The sequence below is a fragment of the Sus scrofa genome, chromosome 9 (assembly GCF_000003025.6).
Source record: "Sus scrofa isolate TJ Tabasco breed Duroc chromosome 9, Sscrofa11.1, whole genome shotgun sequence".
Taxonomy (NCBI): domain Eukaryota; kingdom Metazoa; phylum Chordata; class Mammalia; order Artiodactyla; family Suidae; genus Sus; species Sus scrofa.
The window spans coordinates 102,915,964-102,942,508 of record NC_010451.4 but is presented as its reverse complement, the minus strand read 5'-3'; the positions used below and the strand labels follow the sequence as shown (position 1 = coordinate 102,942,508).

At 37.5% G+C, this 26,545-nt stretch overlaps 2 protein-coding genes across 8 annotated transcripts in view; one reads left to right on the top strand and one right to left on the bottom strand.

Annotated features, from left to right (window-relative positions):
- The window catches only part of FAM185A (family with sequence similarity 185 member A), an 81,160-nt gene extending 58,594 nt beyond the window's left edge, over positions 1 to 22,566 (bottom strand). For 2 of the 7 annotated variants that reach the window (XR_002347078.1, XM_021102563.1), the window contains exons 1-5: positions 21,865 to 22,563; positions 19,007 to 19,116; positions 13,729 to 13,821; positions 12,444 to 12,582; positions 1,623 to 1,664 (exon numbers count right to left, since the gene is read on the bottom strand). Coding sequence is in view for 6 of the 7 variants with exons in the window: in XM_021102563.1 (XP_020958222.1) it covers positions 1,623 to 1,664; positions 12,444 to 12,582; positions 13,729 to 13,821; positions 19,007 to 19,116; positions 21,865 to 22,297 (817 nt within the window). In the remaining variant the exon portion in view is untranslated. Of the gene's footprint in view, positions 1 to 1,622; positions 1,665 to 12,443; positions 12,583 to 13,728; positions 13,822 to 19,006; positions 19,117 to 21,864 lie in introns of all 7 variants that reach the window. The other 5 variants (XM_021102564.1, XM_003130232.4, XM_013979806.2 and 2 more) reach the window with 5 other exon arrangements.
- Positions 22,751 to 26,545, top strand: part of CCDC146 (coiled-coil domain containing 146) — a 135,460-nt gene continuing 131,665 nt past the window's right edge. The window contains 1 exon segment of the mRNA XM_021102558.1: positions 22,751 to 22,956. The gene's annotated coding sequence lies outside the window, so the exon portion shown is untranslated.

The window sequence follows — 26,545 nt, the reverse complement described above, 5'->3', positions numbered from 1 at the left end:
TTTTCCAGCATGGATAAATCATCACTTATTTCCAATTTGAGATAGAATGGTTTTCCCTTTATGTTCCCCACATTTCATCCAATAATAATACTAGCATTATTATATTATAAGTATTTCTCCCAAATTCGCATCTGCCTAAAGGGCTTGCTAGTGGGCAGTGAAATGCCTGTTTCTCCCAATTTTGAATATTCCCCTTCTTCTCCTCCCCCTCCCTTACTGCTACAAGCTCTGCCCACATCTAGGACTTCTCTCTTTAGCTAGTTCAACTTCTCACTAGTGTACCTATTTTTCACCCTAGAAGCTTCCCTTAGTATCCCCAGATGCATCCTCTGATGAAATGGCCTGAAGAGTCAGCAGTGAATCTTGATTTCTCATCGGAACACAGATAAATCCCGTGATGTCTTAGTTAAAATGGTCTATAATTATTATTTAGGAAGCCTTTACCTCCTTTGTTTTTTGTCTTTTTAAAATCTTTTTAGGGCCGCACCCATGGCACATGGAGGTTCCCAGGCTAGGGGTCTAATCAGAGCTACAGCTGCCAGCCTACATCACAGTCACAGTAATGCCAGATCCAAGCCGCATCTGTGACTACACCACAGCTCACAGCAACACCGGATCCTTAACCCCCTGAGCGAAGCCAGGGATCAAATCCACAACTTCATGGTTCCTAGTCGGATTCGTTTCCACTGTGCCACGACGGGAACTCCAGGAAGGCTTTACCTTCTATTCATCCCTCCTTGAACATAAAAGTTACAGTATCTAGAAATCTTAAAAAAGGATGTGCTCTGAGCCAGAGAATCCAGAAGGAGTGATAGTGAAAAAGACTGTTGGATATATTCACTATTTCAATCAGCACAAAGAAAAAGAAAATGTCAAATGTCAAAAAGGACAAAAGCAGGAGGCCCTGGGCACTCACACTAGCAATAAGCCACAGCTCTTCAACAAAGACCCCAGCTTCCCTTCTGTCTACCTTCTATCTTCTAAGGCCCAAAAAACTACCACCACTCCTGGAGCTCAGCATGTGTCTTTGCCTAATAGATAAATAGGCGCTGCTAGGGACAGAGAAAAGCTCTAAACTATCCAGAAATCTGAACTTCTGCCTCCACAGGCACAGCATCACATGAGGTGACTAGGTCTAAAGTACCATTAGCCACTATCAGCTCTGGCCTAGGATTAGAACAACAGCAAATAATTTAAATGGCTATTCTTTATTATTTACCCATATATCAGACACTAAATGCTAAATAAAGTATTTCATACATCTCTTTAATTCTTACAAGAGCCCTATATGATAAGTAATTTTTTTTTTCAGATGTGGAAGCTCAGGCACAGAAATTAGATAATTTATATTTGTGTATAAAATGTAGTGAAATCAAAATTCTAACTGTGTTCTGATTGATACCAAACCTATAATTATACAATACTTGTAGAATGATGAACCAATGCATTTACAGAAATAATTTCACATATTCATATACTGAGTGGCTATATTTGACTGGCATATCAGATTCCTATCAGGTTCATCAGCTGAACTATAAACTTTATTTCCTCTAATAAAATCTTACAAATATAACTCTTTGAAAAAGCATGCACAATTTACCAAGTAGCAGCTTAGCACATACCTACTGTGATATTACCCAGCTTGCTTTGTAACGTTATATTCCCTGAAAAGAGAAAAAAAAGACAACTTTATAAATTAGGGATAATTTAGAAAGGAACTGTGCTAACGGTAACCTAAAACATAGTTAGATATCCATGACATTAATTAATAACACTGTTATTGTTGTTGGCAATTTTTCTCAGTATCACAAATCAAGTCAGAGATTAAGTTACACTCTAAATAAACAGCTTTAGGCATCTATGGAAACTCTCCTCCTCCACTCCACCTTCATCTTTTACAGCAGTACTATAAAACAAACTGCCATACTTTCTGGGAAACATGGAAGAAAAATAATGATTCTTCTAAAACCCCAAAATGAAAAAATTTCTTAAATGTACTCACTATGCATTTTCAACCTAAACATCACTGTATTTATCAGACTACACAAAGCCAACTTTTGGCCCAAGTAACACTAAAATAATCCATGGAAAAAAGTAATTACTGTAATTTTTCAGGTCAGTTTGGCACATCTGTTAAAGTGGTTTCTGTGCCAAGAATTAAAAAGGTTTGGGGCAAGAATAATAAATACATTGAAATATGACCAACGAAGAAAAAAAATCTCCAAATATTTCGTTTCCATCTTTCAATGAAAATATATTTTCCAGGATAAGTATAGAATATTGCAACCAGTCTTCCCAGCCTCTTCTAATACTAAAAAATAGTTGGATTTTTGTCCTCATGTGTGTTTATATGCATAATTACTCCCCAGTGCATATTACCTGTATTTACTGCACTAAAAGTGTAAGAAATATTATCTCTTCTACTGTAATTCCAAAACTACTGTAAAAAGTAAAGAAATAACTTTTATGTCAGAATTAATCTACAGTAAGTGAATTCATTTCACGCATCTTATATATACTGACATCTATCAGTACCTGGGGGAAAAAAAAAAGGCACTTGGTTCATCTATTTAACAGTCAGATGTGCTTTGACTGTAAACATTTCCCTAAAAGTTTTATATTCCATCATACTTCATGTGAGTATATGAACAAGGGGTATGTTTGTGTAGGAATAAGCTGATAAAATTACTTTCAAGTTTCAGTAACTTACAAGATTGTGAAAATCCTCCTGTTAAATGGTTAAGTAAATATTATTTCATTGGTATGTTTTAGATACTCTTTCAATTTTCAAACCCAATAAATGCAGATTCACATGCAAATAGTAGCCAAAGATGGCTTCCAAAGACCCTTGCTTCCTGGTATCCATGCCCTGGCATAATCTCTGCCACTCCTGTGTAGACTGGACTACTGATTTGCTTTTAACCAAGAGGATAAGGGCAAGAGTGATGGGAAGTTACTTCCAAGATTAGGTTACAAAAAGATTCTGGCTTCTGGTTTCTTAGCCCTCTTTTGCTCTGATGGAAGCAGTGAACCATGTTGTCAACTGCCTGATGAAAGAGGCCTCCAGCCAATAGAATTGAACTGAACCCCACCAACAACCACAGGAGGGATCTAGGAAGCAGATTCTCTCTTGGCTGAACCTTCAAATAAGCCCACAGCCCCAGCTGACGTCTCTAGAGATCTTGAGGTAGAGGACCCATTTGAGCCACACTCAGATTCCTGACCCACTCAAAGTGTAAGACAATACATGTTGTTTTCAGATGCTAAATTTGTTACACAGAAAGAGGTAACTAGTCAAGATGTTATAAGCTGGAAATGGAGTTTTGCTATATAGTAAATAACTAAAAATATGGGAATAGCTTTGGAACTTGGCAGTAGGCATAGGCTGGAAGGATTTTTAGAAGCATGATAGAGAAAACCTAAATTGCCTGAACAGCATGTTAGTAGAAAGCTGGACTTTGTGCTTCCCTTGAGGGCTCAAAAGGAAGTGAGGAAAATGTTTTTGGAAACCGGAGGAAGGCAGATCCTTGTTAAGCAGTATTAGAAATTTTTTAACAGTATCACCTTCAGTAATGCGGAAAGTAGGAAATATACCTAATGAACTGAATAATCTAGCTAAGATGGCCAAGCAGAGTCAAAGTGTTGTTAGTGCTGCCTATTTTTTCTTGATGCTTCAGTAAAATGCAAAAGGTAAACTAAAGAAAGGACTGTTAAAAAAAAAAAAAAAAAAAAAGAACCAAGGCATGAATGATTTTGAAAATTCTGACTCTTAAGATGGCAAAGGATGCTAAAGTTAAGAATAGTTCCTAAACAAAGTTTGAATCCAGAGCACTGCCCCGGAATGTGGCCTAAAAATGAAACTGATGGCGTGACCGTAAAACCTTTTGTTAAGACTCCAGAAAGATCATGGGTGGTACCTCATAGTATTAATCAGTTACACAAAAAGTCTAATAAAAAGATTTAGGGTGTGTCTTATAAATCTGCTCAAACACTAGGTCCTCTAGAAAGCTTGAGAGCACTGTATCTCAATATCTCTGCAGAAGTGCATTTTTTTGCCCTTTTTTTTGGGGGGGTCGAACCCGTGGCATATGAAGGTTCCCAGACTAGGGGTCAAATCAGAATTACAGCCACAGCCACAGCCACAGCAACGTGGGATCCGAGTCAGGGCTCTGACCTGACCTGGCTCACAGCAACACAGGATCCTTAATCCACTGAGCGAGGCCAGGGATCAAACCCAACCCGCAGCCTCATGGTTATGAGTTAGTTAGATTTGTTTCCACTGTGTCACAGTGGAAACTCCCCAGAAGCCTATTTTTTGAAGAGATTCTTGATGTGGCTTTTATCTAACGTAATTCACAGGAGGCTGACAAAACTTTTGAGAGAATTATAACAACAAACACATTGCTAACTTCAGCTGAGAGGGATAGTGACAATACAAAGAGAAAGGAGACCACTGGACCTCCAAATTCTGCTTGCAGGAAGCAGAGTGAGAAAACTCCTCAGCTGCAAAACACATGCTGCATTTCATGAAAAAGGAAGGATGACTCAGAGGAAGAAACCAAGAGCTCAGAGGGTGAAGTCTAGAACCCTAAAAAATTAAGGCCTTGATATCTAACCAAGGAACCTCTAATGTTTGCCCACCTGAATTTAAAAATCTCTGTGTACCTTATTTTCTCCCTTTGAACAAGAAAACCTACAGCAATTATCTTATGCCTATCTCATCATCATATGCTGAGTGTGTCAGTGATGTGGAGTGAGCCAGGAAGCAGAGTCTCTCTTGGCTGAACCTTCAAATAAGCACACAGCCCCAGCTGACACCTCTAGAGATCCTGAGGCAGAGGACCCATCTGAGCCACACTCAGACTCCTAACCCACTCAAAATGTAAGACAATACACAAATCAATTATTTGAGAGGAGTAGATCTTTGTAAAAGCTTTCTTTCCAATAAAGCGGATGCCAGATGATCTGTAATAACTACGTGTGCTTACTCTATACATATTAGTTTATTTTTCTTCACTAAAAGAAGCATGATTATGGTAAAAACAGCGCATACACTTTCATAATCCAAACAGTGAAATCAAATATCACTAAAGGGTAAATCCTTTTTGTGCTTCTTTTCTGGCAAGAAGTTTGGGGGAGCTGGAAGGAAGGCATTTTTTTATTTGTAAGCCACAGGGCTAAATGCTAAGAATATAGAGATGAATAAAACATGATTTTCGCTCTTGAGTTTATAATTAGGCAAGAATTTATGGGTCAATACAAGGCCAGAGATGAGGAGATGCTGCTTTAGATGAATATTAAAAGATTACTAAAAGTCGATGAGATAAAAAAAGCTGGAAAGGGAGTTCCCATTTCCAAGTGGCACAGTGGAAATGAATCTGACTAGTACCCACGAGGATGTGAGTTCGATCCCTGGCCTCACTCAGTGGGTTGGGGATCCTGCATTGCTGTGAGCTGTGGTGTAGGTCACAGACTCGGCTTGGGTCCTGCATTGCTATGGCTGTGGCAAAGGCTGGCAGTTGTAACTCCAATTGAACCCCTAGCCTGGGAATACCCATATGCTACAAGTGCAGCTCTAAAAAACAAAAGAAAAACAAACAAACAAAAAAAAAAAGCTGAGACTAGCGTTAAGGCAAGAGAGGACAAGAATCTGAATGAGAACAGTAGAAATTAGAAAGAAAAAAATGGATAGGTTGAAGAACTATTTAGATGATAAAACCCACCTAAACTTGGTGACATCAGATGTGGAAGGGGAGAGAAAAAGAGGAATTTAGGATTACTTCTGGATTTCTATCTTGGGAAATTGGGTATACAGTGATATTAGAAACTGCAAATGAAAATAAAGGAGGTGGTATACAGGAATTCTCTCGTGGCTTGAGGGGGTTAAGGATCCGGCATTGTTCACTGTAGTGGCTTGGGTCGCTAGTGGTGCAGTTTGATCCCTGGCCCAAAAACTGCTGTGGGCGCAGCCAAAAAAAAAAGAAAGAAAAAAAGGAATAGGAATATGTTACTGATGAGGTTCGAGGGGCAGGGGCAATGAATTAGAAGAAAAGAAGTTAGAAATGTGGACTAGTTTGAGAAGCCTGTAAAGATCCAAATGACTATGTCTACTAAGCAGATGGATGTGTAAGTTGAAAGTCAGGGCTAGAGATACATATTTGAATCATCGGAATACAAGAGTAGTTAAAACTAAAAAACAGCAAGATACCTAAGGAAAAGGAAGAAGTGAAAGAACAATGACAAGAGGATGAAATTCTGGAGAATATCAAAGGAGTGGAAAGAGGAGGAACTCAAGGAAATTTGAAAGTCGTTATGATTAAAAGATGTGACACAGACTGCCAGTACCCACTAATACTTGTGTGCCTTTCTCCTTCCTCAGAACACATTAAATTCTTTATCTCAGTCTTCCGCAGTTAGTCACTTGAAAACATTCCGGATAACAAACTTCTCACATGACCCTCTATGATCTCTCTCCCTTTAGTGGAAGCTTGAAAGCCACAAACTGAAGATGGCAGCCATCACTTTTATAGAAGGAGCCCAGTCCCTCCAAGGAACTGAGTAGAGTCCAAACACTGCATGGGATAGCAACAGTTTTTTTTGTTTTTGTTTTTTGGCTTTTTGCCTTTTCTAGGGCCACTCCTGCAGCACGTGGAGATTCCCAGGCTAGGGGTCGAATCAGAGCTGTAGCCACTGGCCTACGCCAGAGCCACAGCAATGCGCGATCCAAGCCGTGTCTGCAACCTACACCACAGCTCTCGGCAACGCCGGATCCTCAACCCACTGAGCAAGGGCAGGGACCGAACCCGCAACCTCATGATTCCTAGTCGGATTCATTAACCACTGAGCCATGACAGGAACTCAGGGATAGCAACATTTTTTATCATATTTCTAAACTGTGGGCAAAAAAAAAAAATCTATGCTGCAGCATCACAAAGGAAGCTGTAATTCCTTTTTGGTATTTCACATAAAAAAGGTTTTAAATGTCCAGATTCAATATTAACATAAATTGCCATGTGTCAAAATAACAATCAAACCCAAACTGCACAATGAACTTGAGAATAAACACTAGAATTAGAACGATGCATTTTCATGAACTACAGAAAGAATTCCATTTAAGTCAATAAAAAGGCTTCCTTTAAAAAGTTTACATTATTTCTGAATTTCTAAATTCACAAGGCAGACTTTTTTTTTTATAGCCATACCCATGGCATATGGAAGTTCAGGGGCCAGGGACTGAATCTAAACCGCAGTTGCAACCTACACAACTGCAGCAACACCAGATCCTTTTAACCCACTATGCCTCTGCAGTGACCTGAGCCAGTGCAGTCAGATTCTTAACCCACAGTGCCACCATAGGAACTTCCACAAGAGAGAGATTTATAAATTTGCCAATAGCTATATGTCATTTTTAAAGGAAACTCAGACATTTACTTATGAAATTTTGCATGTTATCAAAATTATCAACTGTGTTTTTATAGTCTATATAACTTTTACTTTCGTGAAAGTTTCTAAAATCCAAAGAAGCTATTTAAGGAAGAGTTTAAGCATGTAAACTTTGCTAAGTCTCTGGGGAATAAAGGACCTCTGAAGTACAGAAAAATGAGAGAATTTATATTCCTCAATTTATCAATGGATGGTCGTAAAGAGTTTAAAATAAGTTGCTAAGTTATATAGGGAATCTAAATATTTAAAAATCCAGTTTTATCTATTAATCATTTATTCCAAATAATAACATAAATTAAATATAAAACACTAAAATGACTGTAAAGAATTCTCCTACATATCGAATTTAATTTGTTTAAAAAGTGTTATATATAAAATTGGTCCCAGCAAACCATTTCAAGGAAGCATTTCTTTATAAGTCAAGAGATTATATATTTACATTTTAAAGGTATATTTAATAGAATACATACAAATACATGTATATCTTATATATACATCTATAGAATTCTCTAAAAATCATAAATATTCAAATAGCAGCATATAATAAAATGCACTTTACACAGAATCTAATTTTTGATAATTTAGAAGGAAATCAAAATAGTAACCATCACAAAATTTTATATCTAAACAAACTATGTCAATACACATTCTCCCACTAGATTGCCAGTGCCAGAACACTGGGGAATATTTGTTGAATCAATGAATGAGCTAGGTACTTTTGTATTAGAAGGCACACATACTTAATAGATATGATTCAGCCAAAAGTACAAATAATAAATACTACTAGTTAATTAGATTACTTCTTTTTTTTACCTAGAAAATATAGTTAGCTGTATCTAAAATTTACATTTGGAAAAAGATTAAAGATAGAATTTTTTTCCTTCTCTGCACGTAGGCGTCAATTTGCAAGGCCAGGAAAGACATATCACTCCTTTCATTTTTCCTTTCCTGATTATTAGGCATCCTCTTAAGTATTTAGCACAATGTTGAGTATTGGTTTGCATCAAGGTTTATGAACAACGAGAAAATACAGACAAGAAATAAATTTCAGGCTCTCTCTTCCTTTCATGGAAGTCTTAAAAGCCACACACTGCAGACAGCAGCATAACTTTCTCTGAATGGCTCCATGAGCTAAGCTGAACCCAAACACTATATGGAACACCACATTTTCATAAGGCAAAACTACTGAAACTGGAATTTACAATATAGAACATAGCTGAAGCAGTGCATCTGTGTTGTAGCGATGTCTGCCTACAAGAAACATCCCTAGAGTGAGCCAGGAAGCCCTGAAAGCAATGATGGAATCTGGGTTCCAATAAGGAAATTCACTGGGGCTATGTGCACACATTTGTTTGAACACTGTTTAGAAGCATCTTCTAGAAAGTCAGGAAACCTGGATCAAATTCTTGCTCCTCCACTAATTAATTTATCACTGAGAGCGAATGACTCACCATTTCTAAGTGTTGTTTTCCTCATTTATAAATAGCCAATGGTCCATTAAGTTAAAGAGGCTGGCTCACCTAAGGCATGTATTTGCTTTCAAAACGCTTTCAAACAACCACCCACCCACCCATTGACACCTGGACTCCAAACTCATGTACCTGAAAAATCTATCAAAAAGACAGTTATTGCCATCATATTTGTGGTATAAACGGCTTTTTACAACATCTGTCATGCTGGGCTTTTAAAAATCTACCTGAAGAAAAAAAATCAGGAGTTCCCGTCATGGCTCAGCAGAAACAAAATGGACTAGTATCCATGAGGATGCAGGTTCCATCCCTGGCCTCCTTCAAAAGAGGCCCTAAAAAAGAAAGAAAGAGAGAGAGGGAAAGAGAAAGAAAGAAAGAAAGAAAGAAAGAGAGAGAGAGAGAGAGAGAGAGAGAAAGAGAGAGAGAGAGAGAGAGAGAGAGAGAGAGAGAGAAAGAGAGAAAGGAAGGAAGGAAGGAAGGAAGGAAGGAAGGATCAGTTTAAGATTTACTTAAGAAAAAGCCAAACTGAATAAATCCTGGACAATTTAAAATGTGTGTGTGTGTGTGTGTGTGTGTGTATTCTTCTGAGTTTCTTTTCTGAAAGTCAGATGTTTAGAAGTAGCAATATATTTTCCCATAAAAGTAAGTTTTAGAGTCCCAAGCTAGCTTATTTAAGTATAACTAAAATATATAAATTCAGTGGAATATATGTTCAGAATTCTGGCTTGGGCTGATCCTTGAGAGGTACCTCCCTACTAATACCCTAGTAGTTAGAATATAGGGCCTTCCTTTCATCACTCATGACTCTAATCTTCTAACCTACTAGGATGCAGGGCTAGAACACTGCCTGCTCTCCTGTACGCATCCTACTTCCAAATTCCAAAATCAAGGAACAAGTGCACATAATCCCTTGGGACAAGGATGGCATGGGAGAGGGAAGCAAGAAATCTGGACCTGTCTGAAGGGGATTTAAAAATAGGCAGGCACTGGGTGTGACTAAAAAATGAAGAGAGTTTCTTTCCTATCTCTGTCTTTCATATGCTTACTACCACTGAAAAACCAAAGCAGAGTGAGGGCCAAAGACTAGATGGAGAAAGCAGGGTTAAACAACATGGAAGCTTTTCTACAGTGGCAAATTTTCCCTTCTCCTACCTCTCACTGCTCTACTACTATTATGAATAAGAAAGATGAGATTCAATCCTTTCACCAGACTGACTTCTTTAAGGATAGGTATCATCTCCTGCCCAACTTCATACCATGGTGCCTAAAAATCCGGCACAGTAGGTGGTCAAGACATGCATTGACTGAATCAATATGTATAATAGAAGTGGAATGCTATGAGTCACTAGTAACTGGAGGGCTTATTTTCCTAGCTATTGGGAATACTGCTGGCAGTCGGTCCTCAGTTGTCAACCCTCTTAGGAAATCACCTTAGCTAAAGAGAGCTATTCTGATCCAAGAGCGTACTTCTTTGGGGGTAATCTGCATCTATTGACTGGGCATATAAATGTCCACCTCCCCTCACCCCAATTTGAGACAATTCTGAAGACCATCCTGGCTTCAGAGCACCCCCTTTGGGGTTGTTGAGACTATGTCATAATCTAATCTCTGCTCTGGAAACTGGGCTTTGTATGGCATTGGTCCCCAGAGGCCTCCCTGCTAAATTTACAACACTCTAATTTCCATCTCAGAATCTGCTTTCAAAAACCCAACCATAGACAACAGACCAAAAGAAGATCTAGGTCTGTAAACTACTCAAGGAAAGGTATTTCACTTCACATTAAAGGTGGGTAAATATAAAAGGTTTTACAAAAGCTAAGGAATGAACTCTTATCCCTAGCAATTTGTTTCCATTTCAGCCACTGTAAGTAATCAAGAGATCCAGAGTATTTTCAGGATGGCTTCAAAAAAGTACATCTATTTAACTATCATTAAGCTATTAATGACAATATGTGCCAAGTTCAATTCTCCACGAACTTAAAAGAAAGCAAAGAACAAAAACAAACAAAACAAAAAATCCACTAATGAATTCAGTATAAACATGGTATAAAGCACTGCAGAGAACAGAGCCGTTCTTATCATAGATGTTAGTCAATATCTGACTTGACAAGGAATAGCTATTCCACTAAAAGTTACATACTATATTAAGTATAGTACTTTTAGTTACAATGAACAGTTAGAAATGCAATGCTTAAATAAAAGTCATAGTTCAAATGTGGAATTACAAATTATCAGAACTATTCAAGGCACAGCTGAATAAAAAAATAAATGAGTAAGTAACAAAACTATTTGCTTTGTTTGATGCAGCTATTTTGAACTCTATACCTTAACCCTGCAAGAATGGTTGATGAGGTTTAACTATTAAATTGAGATTCAAGAATTATTTCAAGCATATAAATACTCTTTTTTTTTTTTTTTAGTTTTTTTTTTTTTTTTTTTTAAACTGTAAGACTACTTGCTCTGTGCTATACAGCCTGGCTAGTACTAGCCAGGATTTCTACCACCTAATAATTCATGCTGCCTACTAAAATCTGGAGGTTTTTAACCAGTGTATAGATAATAATATTTAGCTTTCCTATAGAAGTTAAAAGAGTGGACTACAAATGGAGAAAGTTTGTCTATAACACCTAGAAAAGGGGCCAAAAGGCACTTAGCAGATGTGTACACCAGGGTAAAACTGCATCTGTATACATCTCAGAAAACATACCTGGACTTAAATCATCTGCTAAGTAGAAATTTAAGAAGCATGCTGAGTGACACTGAATACCAGCATGCCCTTTGCCATATTACTTCACCTTTATGTTCTCTTTTCTTTTGACAATACAAAAGTTAACTAGATAATATTACTTATCTCCAGAAACATGTCTGGAAAGTCACAGATGATATTTAAACCAAGAAAAATGAAGTTCCCTTGTGGCACAGTGGGTTAAGGATCTGATATAGTCACAGCTGGACTGCTGCTGCGGCGTGGGTTGGATCCCTGTCCCAGGAACTTCCATATGCCATGGGCGCAGCCAAAAAAAAAAACAAACCCTGAAAATGGCAGGGCACTGAGAGGACCTGGAGTTAGTACTAATACTCATAAGCATTTTAGCCAAAATTAATGTCAGTGAATTGCTATAATCGGATCTCACACAAACGTTTCATTTATTTAATCCTTAGCTTTTCTATCACAACATAAAAGTAGCTGCTCAGAACCCATCTTAATTTTTAACACTGCTTTTATTTCATTGTGTTTTCCTCTAAATATTCCTGCACATATTTCCTTGTTGTTTGTTCCCTTCTATAAGGAGACGCATTAAAAATCAAAATTATTATTAGCTTAATGTATAACACATAATATTCAATTTCTTGCCAAAATAAAATTCAATACCTTATGAGTCTATTTTACGTTTTTTTTTTAAAGATGGTTAGTCTGCCATTATTTAGAGGAGCAGCTTCTAATGGTAAATCGTCAACTACAAAGAAACAGAGTTATCTCCTAAAATTCAAGTTATGTGGTTGAGATGTATTAAGCCTTTGTCACCTTACCATGAACACTTCCTAATGAAATATCCCCAGCAGCAGAAGACAGAAAGGACGATTCTGTGTAAAGATACTTGGCTTTCAGCAAACCATCCTCAGTAGATATATTAACAGAACTTCCCTGTAGTTTATTTACTGTCACAGTCTAGTAAGAGAAAGACTCAAATCAGTTCATTATAAAAATAAAGACTGGTAAAAAGCCAAAATGGTACTTAAAGAATTAGTGCACAACCAATACAACCGTACACAATTGATTGACTTCAATCACCCAGCTCCAATGAGAAGACTGTGAGCAGCGGTGTGTCCTCTGTGGAACACACCATTATTTTCCTTCGCTTATTTAGATCATCTTTAATTTCTCTTAATAATGTTTTTTATTTTCTATGCAGAGTTCTTCATCTTTCGTTAAATGTATTCCTATTTGATATTTTCTAAGTGCTCCCTGGCCTGGGAGCTTCCATATGCTGCAGGTGCGGTCATAAAAAAAGAAAAAAAAAGGAAAATACAAACTATCTTTAAACAACCAAAATTCCTACCACCTATAAAAGCTTCTGGAGAACAGTAATGCTAATAGTGCCACCTTGTGGAAAATATTGAAAAAGTTGAGTTTTGAAACTCATCCTTCAATTGCCTAAAGGCAAAGTAAAAAGGTCTTGGAAAAAATACTCAAATAAATCTAATGCTAAGAAAAATTCAATCCCAGTTATGGTAGTATTATTTAATGACTAGTTTTAAGCCATGATCATAAAAATAAAAATCTCACCAAAACTAGAATTAAATACTAAATATTTAAACATGTTATTGATTCCAAATAAGGAACTAAATAACTGTCAAAAGTACTTAATCACAAATTTTTAAAAAAATTGTATAGTGTTTAATTATCTCGATTTCAAATTTGAATTTACTGATGAACTAAAATGCATTAAAAAGGAAATGCTATGCCACATATTTTGTAGGATCTATCCACTGTATAAGCCAACTTGATACAAAACTGCAATTACTAAAAAAGAAAATTTCGGAGTTTCCGTTGTGGTGCAGCGGAAGCGAATCTGACTAGGAACCATGAGGTTGTGGGTTCGATCTCTGGCCTTGCTCAGTGGGTTAAGAATCTGGTGTTACCGTGAGGTGTAGGTCATGGACGTGGCTCGGATCTGGTGTTGCTGTGGCTCTGGAGTAGGCCCGCAGCTACAGCTCCAATTAGACTCCTAGCCTGGGAACTTCCATATGCAGCGGGTGCGGCCCTAAAAGTACAAAAGACAAAAAAAAAAAAAAAAGAAAATTTCTATCTTACACTTTTATCTGATGCATGAATATCTATATTTCCATAAATTGTTCCCAGGCAGATAACTTTGCCTCCTTTTGATTCAATATGCAATTTTTGACTCTGAAAGACAAATAGAAAAATACACATATAGAAAAAGAGAGAATAAATTTGACTTATACTAATAAAACTTTTTTCTAACATTTTATACATTTCTTTCCTTTCTTATTTATTTTATTTCTTTTAGGGCTGCACTGAGGCATACGGAAGTTCCCAGCTAGGGGTCAAATTTGAGCCAGCCTACCTCACAGCCACAGCCACAAGGGATACGAGCTGAGTGTGCAACCTACACCACAGATCACGACAATGCAGGATCCTTAACCCACAGAGCAAGGTCAGGGATTGAACCAGAACCTCATGGACACTAGTCCGATTTGTTACTGCTAAGCCACAACAGGAACTCCCTTTTACATTTCTTTTTAAATAATAATAAAGCAGCAAAAGAGAAACTAAGAATGAAATAGAAATGCACTGTTTGGAATAAAAACATAAGTGAGAAAAGAATATCAACTGCTGTTAAAGAGAATAAATAAGCTATTTGAACTCAAAGAGAAACAAAAGAGATACTTGGGTGTTCCAGTAGCTTCAGTGAAGAAGGGGTTGGAATCAAAGATCACTGTGACTGGCTAACTAAACATAAATGATGATGAGGATGAACAATAATAATCACTGTTACATTCACATTATTAGTAACAATGATATTTATCACCTACGTGGCATTTTCTTTGCACCAACAATGTTCACTACTTTACATGAACTAACATTTAATCCTCACAAGAACTCAGAGAAATGGGTATTCTTTTTTTCCCATTTTATAGAGGAAGAAATCCAAGAATCAGAAAGGTTAAATAACTTTATCAGGTGATACGTCAGAAAATAACAACATCTAAAGTAATAGAATCAAGTCCTGTATGATTTCAAAACCCAGAGTCTTATGGCTGGAATCATCTGAAGAAGTATACACCCACACTTAGGAAAATAGCCCAGTGATTTTCTTGCACAAAACCAGCCCTAAAACTGGAACTAAATGAAAATGCCTCTAAACACAAATAAAACACCAGTCACAGTTAGCCTCCTGTGCCAGATAAAAAAAAATAATAATAATGAATGTGTGTGTGTAAGACTTGATTTCACACTTGGCAACTGCGGCGGAAATATTGATAGGTCCATAAAAACCCATTTTTTTCCTAAAGTACTAAGAGTATAGCTGGGCCCATGAAGAGACAATATTTTCCAGCTTCCCTTACCTCTTAGGAGCTGCTAACTTCTTGCCAATACAATGTAAGTGGAAATTTTATGTGCAATTTCCCGGCTAGTGCTCTTAGAAGAACTCATGTGCTCTCTCTGTGCCCTACCCTTTCTATGGAGTGAGTACAGATGACAAGGAGGCTCTAACAAATGGCAGAGACAGAAGATGAAAGGAACCTACAAAAACTGAACAGAAATGAGTCACCACACACTTGGACAAATAAGAAATAAACTATAGTTGTGTGTGAGCCATTAGGTGTTTGGTCAATTTTTTAGAGTAGCTTACTTCACCTTAGTATTTGCATATGTCTTCAGTTCTACCACAACCAAAAAGAGAAAAAGAATAGGTAAATACTAAAGGAAGAAATAGCAAAAGCATATTCACAAATATCATGACCAGCAACAGCAGAGAAATATCTAAAAAGCAGGAAAAAAATTCAAAACAACCACACACCTGCTGGTTGCTTTCTCTTGGGTAAACACAGTAAAGCCTTAGGTAAAGTAGCTCAGGAATGAAGTTCAAAAAACTTAGTGAAAAGGACAAAATGAACCATACTTAAAAGTTTGCCTTTTTATAGCATGGTAGACTACTTCACACCCAAAGAAACATGAGTATGAAGTCAAATTGTATTTCATATAATCTTCATCGAGCAGACAAGCAATTGATGAACCTTTAAAAAAAGTATCTTCAAAACAACTTTTTTTTTTTTTTAAATCAAGCTTTCTTAAGCTTACACAACTTTCTAGAGAGTCTATGAAACTTATGCAACTCTAAGCGGAATTTCATATACATATGCATTTTTTCCTAAGCAAATAATCACATTTTCAAAAGCGGTCTAAAGCTCAAAAATGTTAATAGCTCAAAAATTTAAAGCTCATCTAATTTCAAAAAACATATATTATAAAGTTTAAAAACATATGGAAAACAAAATAGTTAAACTGTTGAAATAAATCAGAAGCGATTTAGTATAATATAAACTATTATTATTGCATTTTTTAAAAATGCAAATGTGTGGCATTCAGTATGTTAAGAGTCTATTGCCTAAAAAGTTTACCTACTTATTTCCTAGGAATGTTGAGTAAATGTAGTTTTGCCATACATTTTTCTTGGATAATAAAGAAAGGTAGAAAAAGCGTGAGTCTGGAATGCAAAAAGACACAAGTTCAATCTCAGCTCAAAGTATTAGCTGTATGAACCTAAATGAGTTCCTTAGTCTTTTGGTGCCTCACAGTTCCCCCTTGAAAAATCAAGGATTAAATGAAGGCTTAGTTCCTTGGTACATATTAAGGACTCAGTAAACAGCTGCTATAATTATTGCTATAAATATCTTAACACACAGATCAAATATATTTCAAGTTCTTAGAATGAATAGAATAGAAACATTAATAGCTCATAACTAAGTTGAGATAATGATATTGTACCATATTTAAACCATAAGCTAGATATTTTGCCAAGTGTTCCCATTTGTGAATTTAAGTCAGTTAAATCCTAAGATCTCAAAGATAAGTCTCTTAACTCTTGATATGCCATTAGGATCCACTGGACCCAATTTCAATTCTTAAATTTCTTTTCTGAGTCACTTTTCTCCTAGGACTGATATTTCATGACTTTTATTCTTTCTTAGAGATCTCCCAAAGAATAAACAGAAAATTATTTTTAAAATAGGATAAAAACTCACTCCATCTTAAAATTACCCTAATGGTCCACTGGAGTCTTTTATAAATCTAAAATAAATTACAGGATCTTAGTGCTCTTATTTTTCATACCTCTTATAACATCCTGCTATATCATTATCCTTGGAGTTACTTCAATTATTCCTAACTATGCTTAAAAATATCTAAAGAATGATGAACTTGCTTCAAATGGTGATTCTGAACTAAAGGTGATTTTGTCCCCGCAGAGGACACTGGCAATGTGTGGAGATATTTTTCATTGTCCTAAGTGAGAAGGGTGCACCTGGCATTTAGTTAGTAGAAGCCAGGAAGGCTGCTAAACATTCCACAGCGCATAGGTCAGCCACTGACAAAAAAGCATTATCCAACCCAAAATGTTAATATTGCCAAAAGAGATAAACCATTTTTCATTTTATGCACATAACAGCAAAAAAAGAGAAATGACAAAAGAGATCTTTCAGAATTATCAGATGACTCAAAAGATGATTGTAAAGAGACAGCAGTACAGTAGCTTCTAATCTGGATTGTGAAATTGAAAATCTAAGACTCTGAGTCTCCAGAGGACAATATTCTGGATGAATTTTCTGAAATTCAAGCATTAATGAGTGAACAATATAGTTATAAAGACAAAGGAACCAGAGTGTTCTCATCCAGTTAGTCAGTCAACATGAAGACTTCACTGTGCAATCTTACAACAAGAACAGGAACCATCTCATTTTTCCAAAAGGACATGTAATAGCATTCTTTAATCTTTTTTGATATATATGCAACCAAATTCATTGAAATAGTTTGCATGTGAACAGATGACAAAGGAAGGTATGCAAATTAAGGAGATTGGAACAAAACAAATAATTTAAAAAATTTGAATGCATCTAATTAATCATTCGAATTAGTATTTATGAATCGAAAAATGAAAATGTTTTACAGTTACAAAGCAAAGATGACTGACAGCGCTTCAACAAAGCTATGTACCATCAAAGTTCATAAAAGTATTGACTTTGGAATGTGCAAGTGTAAGAAGTACCAGTAGTAACAATAAACTAGAACTTATTGAGATGGATTTAAAATCATTTAGAGCTAAGACTAATCTAATTTTAAGAAAATTAAATGTAGGAGTTTCCATTGTGACTCAGCAGTAATGAACCCGACTAGGATCCATGAGGTCATGGGTTCAATCCCTGGCCTTGCTCATTGGGTTAAAGAATACCACGTTGCCGTGAGCTGTGGTGTAGATTGCAGATGAGGCTCGGATCTAGTGTTGCTATGGCTGTGGCAGAGGCTGGCGGATACAGCTCCAATTCGACCCCTAGCCTGGGAACTTCCATAGGCTGCAGGAGCAGCCCTAAAAAGCAAAAAAAAAAAAAGAAAGAAAAAAAGAAAATTAAATGTAAAAGTGTTACTACATGGGAGTTCCTGTTGTAGCTCAGCGGGTTATGAACCCAACTAGCAGCATCCATGAGTATTCAGGTTTGGTCCTTGGCCTTGCTCAGTGGGTTAAGAATCTGGCACTGGTGTGAGCTGCAGTATAAATCACAAGCACAGCTTGGTTACTGTGTGCTATGGCATAGGCCAGCAGCTGCAGATCTGATTTGACCCCTAGCCTGGGGACTTCCTTATGCTGCAGGTACAGCCCTAAAAAGCAAAAAAAAAAAAAAAACAAAAAACAGTGTCACTACAAACTAAGATGAATCATTTGTTGTTTAGCACAAATACCTACTTAATTCTTAAGTAATGAGCTAACTGGTACATTAAAAATTTGATTAATATTTAAAGCATATTTATAATGCTTAAAGACTTTTCCTTACTTTTTTAGAAGTGGAAAAAAAATCATTCATTAAAACTAAAATTTATTTAACTTATTAAGATCTCAGAATACTGAAGATGTATTATTACTTTTGCTGTACACTTTGAAATTAAATCTAAAAGTAATATGAAGGAGGTTTCCTGATGGCTCAGCAGGTTAAGGATCCAGTGTTGTCACTACTCTGTCTTAGGTTACTGCCGTGGCATGGGTTCAGCCCCTAGCCTGGGTACTTCTGCATGCTGTGGGTGCAGGGGAAAAAAAAAGAAAAAAACTCTTTGAAAAAAATATATAAAAGAAACATGAAAAAAAAACCTTCAAAGCTGCTACAACCTCTGTACATAAGAGAACTGACTTCAAGACAAAATTTTCACAAGAAATTTCTGAGTGGAGAATAAATGATACCCAATACCCAATATTCGCAGTAAATGATACTCAGAATAATAGCCTTAATTTGATACTGTAGTTCATAATACAATGTTTTAAAAAAATAATACTGAAACAAAATCTGAAAAATAATTATACCTTAACAGACTGTAAAATGCTGGTCCCCTGCTCAGTTTCGATTCTGCAATTATCACATTCAAAATTTTGGACTTTTACACAGCCAGAACCTGATGACTTGATATTCAAATCTAGAAATGAAAAAAAAGAAGAAACAAGTTAGTACATGGGTTAATGGGCTCCAAAAGCATTTTAGTATCCCTCAGAAATCTGGCTCCTCAGTCATGTCCACAACGTTATGAATCCTGGAGAGAACAGCTGTCAGCAGTCTCTCTCTGAGGGCAAGGGGTCTCCAGCATGGCAACAGGACCAAATGCAAAGTCCTACCAGTTTTTAAAGATAAAGTAGCTATTTCTGTTGGCCTGTATCATCTAAAGAAAGAAAGTAACAGGAGGGAAGTAAAGGAGGAGAGAGATTCCAATTCTTATTATAGGTACTCCTAAGGATCATAGAAGCCTCTTCTCCACCAAGAAAATACACACACACAGATTTGAGTAAGGGCATGGCAAATTAACAAGTCATTATGGTGAACTGGATAAGTTATTTAGCTGATTCTCTTTCATATTCATGAAGGTTTAAAGATTTGTTCCCAAACCTCCCTCAAATTAAATGCATATTACAGGAATAGCATAGATCAATATACATGATCATGAGTTAGGTTTTCAAATCCTACCTCTAACCTTTCATATGGAAAAAATAAAGATATTATCATGCAGCTAATCACAAGGTACTTGAAGTAATAAAAAGTAGGAACAACTTTGAAAAACTCAGTACTGAATAGTGTTAGAACCTTAAGATTGTGGATAATAGTGATATATATGAAGACAATTTGGAAAACAGCAAGCCAAATCTCGAGCCACAGGTGCCATCTTTAAGACTTAAGACACCTAAGTGTAACCTTAGGTGTCTCTGTATAAAAATAAAATTTAAAACACTGATATTTCATACCTGATTCAAATAAATATTGATGACTTCCCTTAAACTGGATGATAGAAGTAAAATATTATGTTGACCTAAACACAAACTACTGGGGCCTAACACTACTATTATGTAATAGTTATGGAATAAAAATCAATTTCTACAGTTGTGTATATGACAGTCTCTATAAAGGTTTAAAATAACAGCAATATTTTGATTGGGACTAATATAAAATACATTAAAAGACAATTATACCCCAAACTTACATGGATGCAAATCTAACTATAAACTTTTTACCCAGTTAAGTAGTGTTACAACATAAGGCATGATCTCAGGCAGTGCTGACAGGCATGGAGAGGAAACAGATCTTAAACATACTCTACCCTTACTACGCAGGTAGAGGAGTTAAGGCTAGACACTTAGCCTTAATTAAGAGAGAGAGTAGCAGTGGTGTACTCTCACTCATTCACTGAAACAATTATAGACAACCGTAGAAACATACCAAGTATGAAGAAAATCAAATTATGTTGATTTGAGTGCCTGTGGAGTATACACATAGAAACAGTAAACTGGGGAGTTCCCTGTTGTGACTAGTATCCATGAGGACGAGGGTTCCATCCCTGACCTCGCTCAGTGGGTTAGGCATCCAGCATTGCTGTGAGCTGTGGTGTAGGTCACAGATGCATCTCAGCTCCTGTGTTGCTCTGGTGTATGCTGGCAGCTGCAGCTCAGATTTGACCCCTAGCCTGGGAACTTCCATATGCTGAAGGTGCAGCCCGAAAAAGAAAAAGAAAAAAAAAAAGAAAGAGTAAACTGGAAATTAGATTCTGGCTCTAAAAAGAAGAATCAACAAAAATGTTTGGGTAATTCCATTTTTATCTGAGCTGTCACAAAATTTTACTTATCTCTATTTCAATACTCAGTCTATTTTGTACCACATAATATACTGGCAAATCTTCCTCCTTACCTCAGTCTAAAACATTTTGAAATCAGGGTCTCTTATCCAGGCTAGTTAAAAAGAAGTTAAGAAGCATTCAGGTACAGTGGTTGAACAGACTCCAGTCATTTCAAATCCCAGTTCCACCCTTTACATCTGAGAGAAAATGGGCATAGTCCTTGATGTATCCCCACTAGAAATAAAGTTTCATGAAGGCGTGGATTTTTTTTTCTACTTGTTGGCCCACAATAAATACTTGGTATATGAAACCTGCTGTATTTCAATTCACTTATCTGAAACTGTGACAATAACAGCAGCTAAAATATAGTGCAACTGTAAGGATTAAAAGAGATTCTCTTAAGTGTTAGCTGCTATTATGATCATGGTCAAAATCTTCCTTCAGTTCCAGGAAGGCAGTAAGCCTGGGAATATTTTCCTAGAAAAGTGCTGCATACTATACACAAGTTTCCCAGGCAGTCTTACTATGTGTTCTTTCTTCAAAGCCTGTTACTAACAGAAAATTTATTTAGGCCAAAGTGAACGGTGACGTTTTCAATAAGAAGCTGAGTGCCTGTTAGAAACCAAACACTCGGTCTGGGTTAAATGGAACATACAGACAAGGCTGTTCTGAGACAGAGACCCCAGACGGTGAGCAAGGGGAAATGCAGGTGGACTGCTTGCCAGAGAATAGATTATCAAGATAATCTAACCCTGAAAAAAAACTTCATTATTGACAAAGTGCAGTGACAGAAATAGATACAAAGTGCCAAAGGAGAATATAAGGGCTTCCACAAATGTTACTTATATATTCATCTTTCCATTCAATTTATAAAATTGCTGTAATTGAGTACCTAATTCCCAAAATAGAAAAAAAAAAAAAAAGGGCATCTTCCCTTCCGAAGGGGAAAATTGTAAATTACGTTGGAAAGTCATATCCAAAAAACCAATTAAAACTGCACGTCGGCCTAATTCAAGATAGCGCTACGTGTGCCCTGGGACCCAAACCGGTTTTAACTTCACTTGCCAAACATCAGGGGCGCGCTCACTTCCACAGACGCCTGGGGATCGATGACGTCGGACACGATGATCACCTCCTTCTGCGCCTCGTCGTATGTCACCTGCAGGCCGGCCACGGCCTGCGCCGCGCCCTCCACTCCACTCACCGCCACCAGCACGTGGTTGTTGTCCGGGTGGGAGATGGGGTCCAGGGGCTTCACGGCCAGGTGGCATGGAAGCCGTGCCCGCAGCCGACCGAAAGGGCTCACCATCAGCGCCCACTCTTTCAGACTCGGGCGCGCGGGGCCAGACGGAGAGACCTCGGGCTTGGACCCACCTGAGCCGTACATCCGGGCTTGACAAGCCCCACATGCCCAGGGCACTGAGGCCTCGGGGGCCCATGCTCGCAGCTGACAGAGCCGGAGGCAGCCCAGCCCCCATCCCCAGCGGAGGGTGAACATGGCGCGCCCCACTCACGCTCCCTAGGATCACCTGTCACAGGCCAGTCTCTCCGTAGCCAGTGGACCCGGCCACTGTGCCTGCTCAAGTCAGAAAGTAGACTTTAGAGAGGGTCTGCTGACGCAAGGGCAAGGCCGCCCACTTCCCTCAGCAACTTAAACCTCAGCTGCACACGCCTTGGCGGCAAATTGTAATTTGAAAGTTCTAAGTATCACAGTGACCAGGGACTCCTCGCCTACTCCTCCCCTTTCGCAAAGGCCAATGGGATAGGTAGTTCTAATGGAGGACAGCCGTCGGAGGGCTCCTGCAACTTATAAACTACATGTCCCAGGAGGCAATGCGCAGAGCTGTGCGCGTAGTAAGAGCTGGTGTTAGATAGGACTGGGAAGGCATGCGCCCTTTCTATCAAGCCCATTAGCCATTGGAGGGACTGGGGGCGGGGGGGAGGGGAAATCCACATAAGAATCCAACTGGCCAATGGAAAGCGTAGAAGGCGCAAGATGGGCAAGTCTGTATGGTTTCCTTGGATACCGAGGACGCGATTTCTTTGGAGAGGGTGGAGTTTTGGAGTGAGACCCAGGAGGCCATATCCACAGAAAAAAATAGGAATTTAAATAAGGATCAAAACCAAGGGAAGTGATAAGAAACTGCGCTTTTAAAGGTGAGAACAAGATCAAAATAGCATTATCCTCAGTGAGTGGTTAGATCTAGACCTCACTGAACTCGTGCGCGGTACCCTGTACGAAGAATCTCTCCGCAAGAGGGTAAAGACCAGATTAGTGTTTATTGAGGAAACTCCATATTTTACAGCAAATGTAGGGATAGCATTAGAATTCCTTCCCCTTCCTGACTCTAAGTGATTTTAGGCCAGTCATTGAATGTCTATGGGTTTTAATGCTGGTTCTTAAAATGAGGCCAATAATACCTCCCTTGCCTTGCCTCAAAGGGTTTTTGCAGGGATCAAATGAGATAATGGGTGTGAACACGATGCATTGGCTACCAAACTGTTGTCTAAATTACAGTATTTTTATTTTATAGCATATACGCTAAGTTACCAAGAAAAATCTGAGAGATCAGGACTGGTGTTGACAGCAGCATTGTTCTCTTTGACTACAAAAGATCCTCAGTTTTAGGACTAAAAATATACGAGAGTGAGAGAGAGAGAGACACGGAGTGAGTCAACACAGTGCAATGGGAAGAGTACGAAACTCGTTATTTTCCTGGCTCTGCCGTTGTCTGTCTGTTACCTACCTCTATTTCTTTAGCTTTAGGTGAAGAAGGATTGTGCTAAATGACTCTGTGAGGTCTGCTTTACCATTTATTATTCGGTGGGCAATTTTAAAAATGAGGAAAGATATATTTCCTCCTTTCTATCTATCGCTCTCTCTCTGTGCCCCTTCCTCCTCCTACAAATTATTCCCTAAATTATTCAGCAAAGATACACTGCAAACAGCGACATTCAGTAAAATGCAACAGCTGAAACTGAATGCCTTAAAAATTGAAGTCCTTGGTCAAGTGCAATGACCAGAATTACTGGGAGTTATAGTGATAGAGAGATGGGCTAACGTCCTCATGGGCTCAAGTCACAGGGTTCTTTGCTAGCCATTACCTTTTTAAAAATTCACTGTTTTTCTTAAGTTATCCTATCCTTTTTCCTTTTTGCCCCAGTCCTTCCTTTCACCTTGTGAAGGCTCACGATAGGTGCAAGCTTTTAGCTTTATTTAGTATTAAGTTCCCACTGAATACTACTAGTTCTTAGCTTTGTGTTTTATTTGGTCATCATTATTCAAACTACTCTTCAAACTGTCTTTTTAATGAAAACACATGGAACTAACTTTTGAAAAAGGCATTGGTTTAAGAAAGTTGAGAATACACTCAAATTTGTTGTACACATGCCAAATATTTTTACATTAAATAGGAACTCCAATAGATAATTTTGTTTCCATGATAATTTTTCCTTTTCTTATACAAACCAAGTTAGTGGAATTGGCAACTGAACAATAACTGTTTATGTGGCAAAATCATTGCTCTACTATTTTCAAATATACAAAATAACATGAGAGAAAATCACTGAAAAATTACTTTTCAGACCATCTGGGTTTAAAATGCAGAGAATTTACTTGTAAGATATTTTTATACCTTCAGCTTTTAAATAGCCATTCCTGTGGTCATAACATATACACATGATAAGGGTGTAAGTTATTAAAAGAGTTCAGTTTAGCAATATGCATAAAGCACCTTAAATAAATGTGTATCAATGACCTGGAAATTGTCCTTTTTAGAATTTAACATAAGCATAAAATTAGGGATATTCATGAAAACTTAGTTCGAGGAATTTTGTTTTATAGGGTTACTTATGACAATAAAGAATTGAAGCAGTTTAAAAGTCCAAAAATAGGAGGTTGTTACATGAATTAGTATACATCTGGAGTATTATACATCAACTTAAAATTCTATTTTGAAGATTATTCAATGATATGGGAAATCTTCCTTGACATAACTATAAGGAAAACCCCACAATTTTCTTTCTATATATGTCTCCTTTACTCATGTAACTTCACTTCTGACACTTCCAGTCACCAAATGTGTGGAGGTTTTCCCCCACAACAAGTGACACCAGCTCGATGTCCCAGAATTTAACTAAGTTTGATACTAATGTCAGATTCCACAGATCAAGGGCTCAGTTCCAACAAACTGCTCCCATCCACTTCAGATGCCAATCACTAGTAGGTCTTCAGATTACTGACAACTTCTATCCAATTTGGCTACAAATTGGAGATTTCCACGACTGACCTTCCCAGGTTCAATTAATTTGCTAGGGGAGCTCACAGAGCTCAGGAAAACATTTAAGTTTATCACCTTCCCAAAGGATTTGATAAAGGATACAGATGAACTACCAGATGGAAGAGATGCAGAGTACGAGGCAAGGGAGGGTCTGGACTGCAGGAGCTCCTGTCCCTGGGGAGTTGGGATGTGTCACCCTCTGGTGTGGCTGTGTCACCCTCTGGTGTTGATGTGTTCAGCAGCCAGGAAGCTCTCCAAACTCCAGATCAGTGGGATTTTTATGGAAGCTGCAACATATAGACATGATCAACAATTAACTATATTTTCTGTCCTCCTTCCTTCCCAAGAGATTGGAGGACAGGGATGTAGATTCCCAGCTGCTAATTGTGTCTTATTTTTTCTTGTGACCAGCCCTCATCCAAGAGTCCACCCAAAGGCACTTCATGCACACAAAAGACACCCCTATGATTTAGGAAATTATGAGGTTTTCAGGAGCCTTTTGTAGGAGCCCAGGGCAGAGACCAATACATTTTGTGTGCTATTATCTCATAGTAATATTAAATGACCTGAGTAGCATACCAAATCATGTGCATAGTATGATCACAATTCTGTAATAATAATAATGGTAATTTCAATATAAAATTATATTTAAAAATATATTCCACAGGAGCAATTATAGGGAGAAATACATAACTTGATATCAGTAGTTATTTCTGAGTAATGAGATGAATTATTTCATTTTTTGTTTCTTCAACAATGAACATGTATTACATTTTTTAATGTTTTTTATTTTTTTCCATTATAGTTGGTTTAGTGTTCTGTCCATTTCTACTGTATAGCAAAGTGACCCAGTCACACACATTTATATACATTTTCTCACATTATCCTACATCATGTTCCATCATAAATGACTAGATATATTTCCCTGTGCTAAACAGCAGGATCTCATTGCTTACCCACTGCAAATGCAATAGTTTGCACCTATTAACCCCAGATTCCCAGTCCATTCCACTCTGTCCCCTTCACCCTTAGCAACCACAAGTCTGTTTTCCAAGTCCATGAGTTTTTTTTTCTGTGGAAAGGCTCATTTGTGCAGTATATTAGATTCCAGTTATGTGATATAATATGGTATTTGTCTTTGTCTTTCTGACTTACTCCACTTAGTATGAGTCTCTAGTTCCATCCATGTTGCTGCAAATGACATTATTTTGTTCTTTTTTATGGCTGAGTAGTATTCCATTGTGTATATATATCACATTTTCTTAATCCATTAATCTGCCAATGGACATTTAGGTTGTTTCCATGTCTTGGCTTTTATGAATAGTGCTGCAGTGTACATACTGGTGCATGTATCTTTTTCAAGGAAAGTTTTGTCTGGATATATGCCCAAGAGTATGATTGCTGGGTCATATGGTAGTTGTCTATTTAGTTTTCTGAGGTACCTTCGTACTGTTTTCCATAGTAGT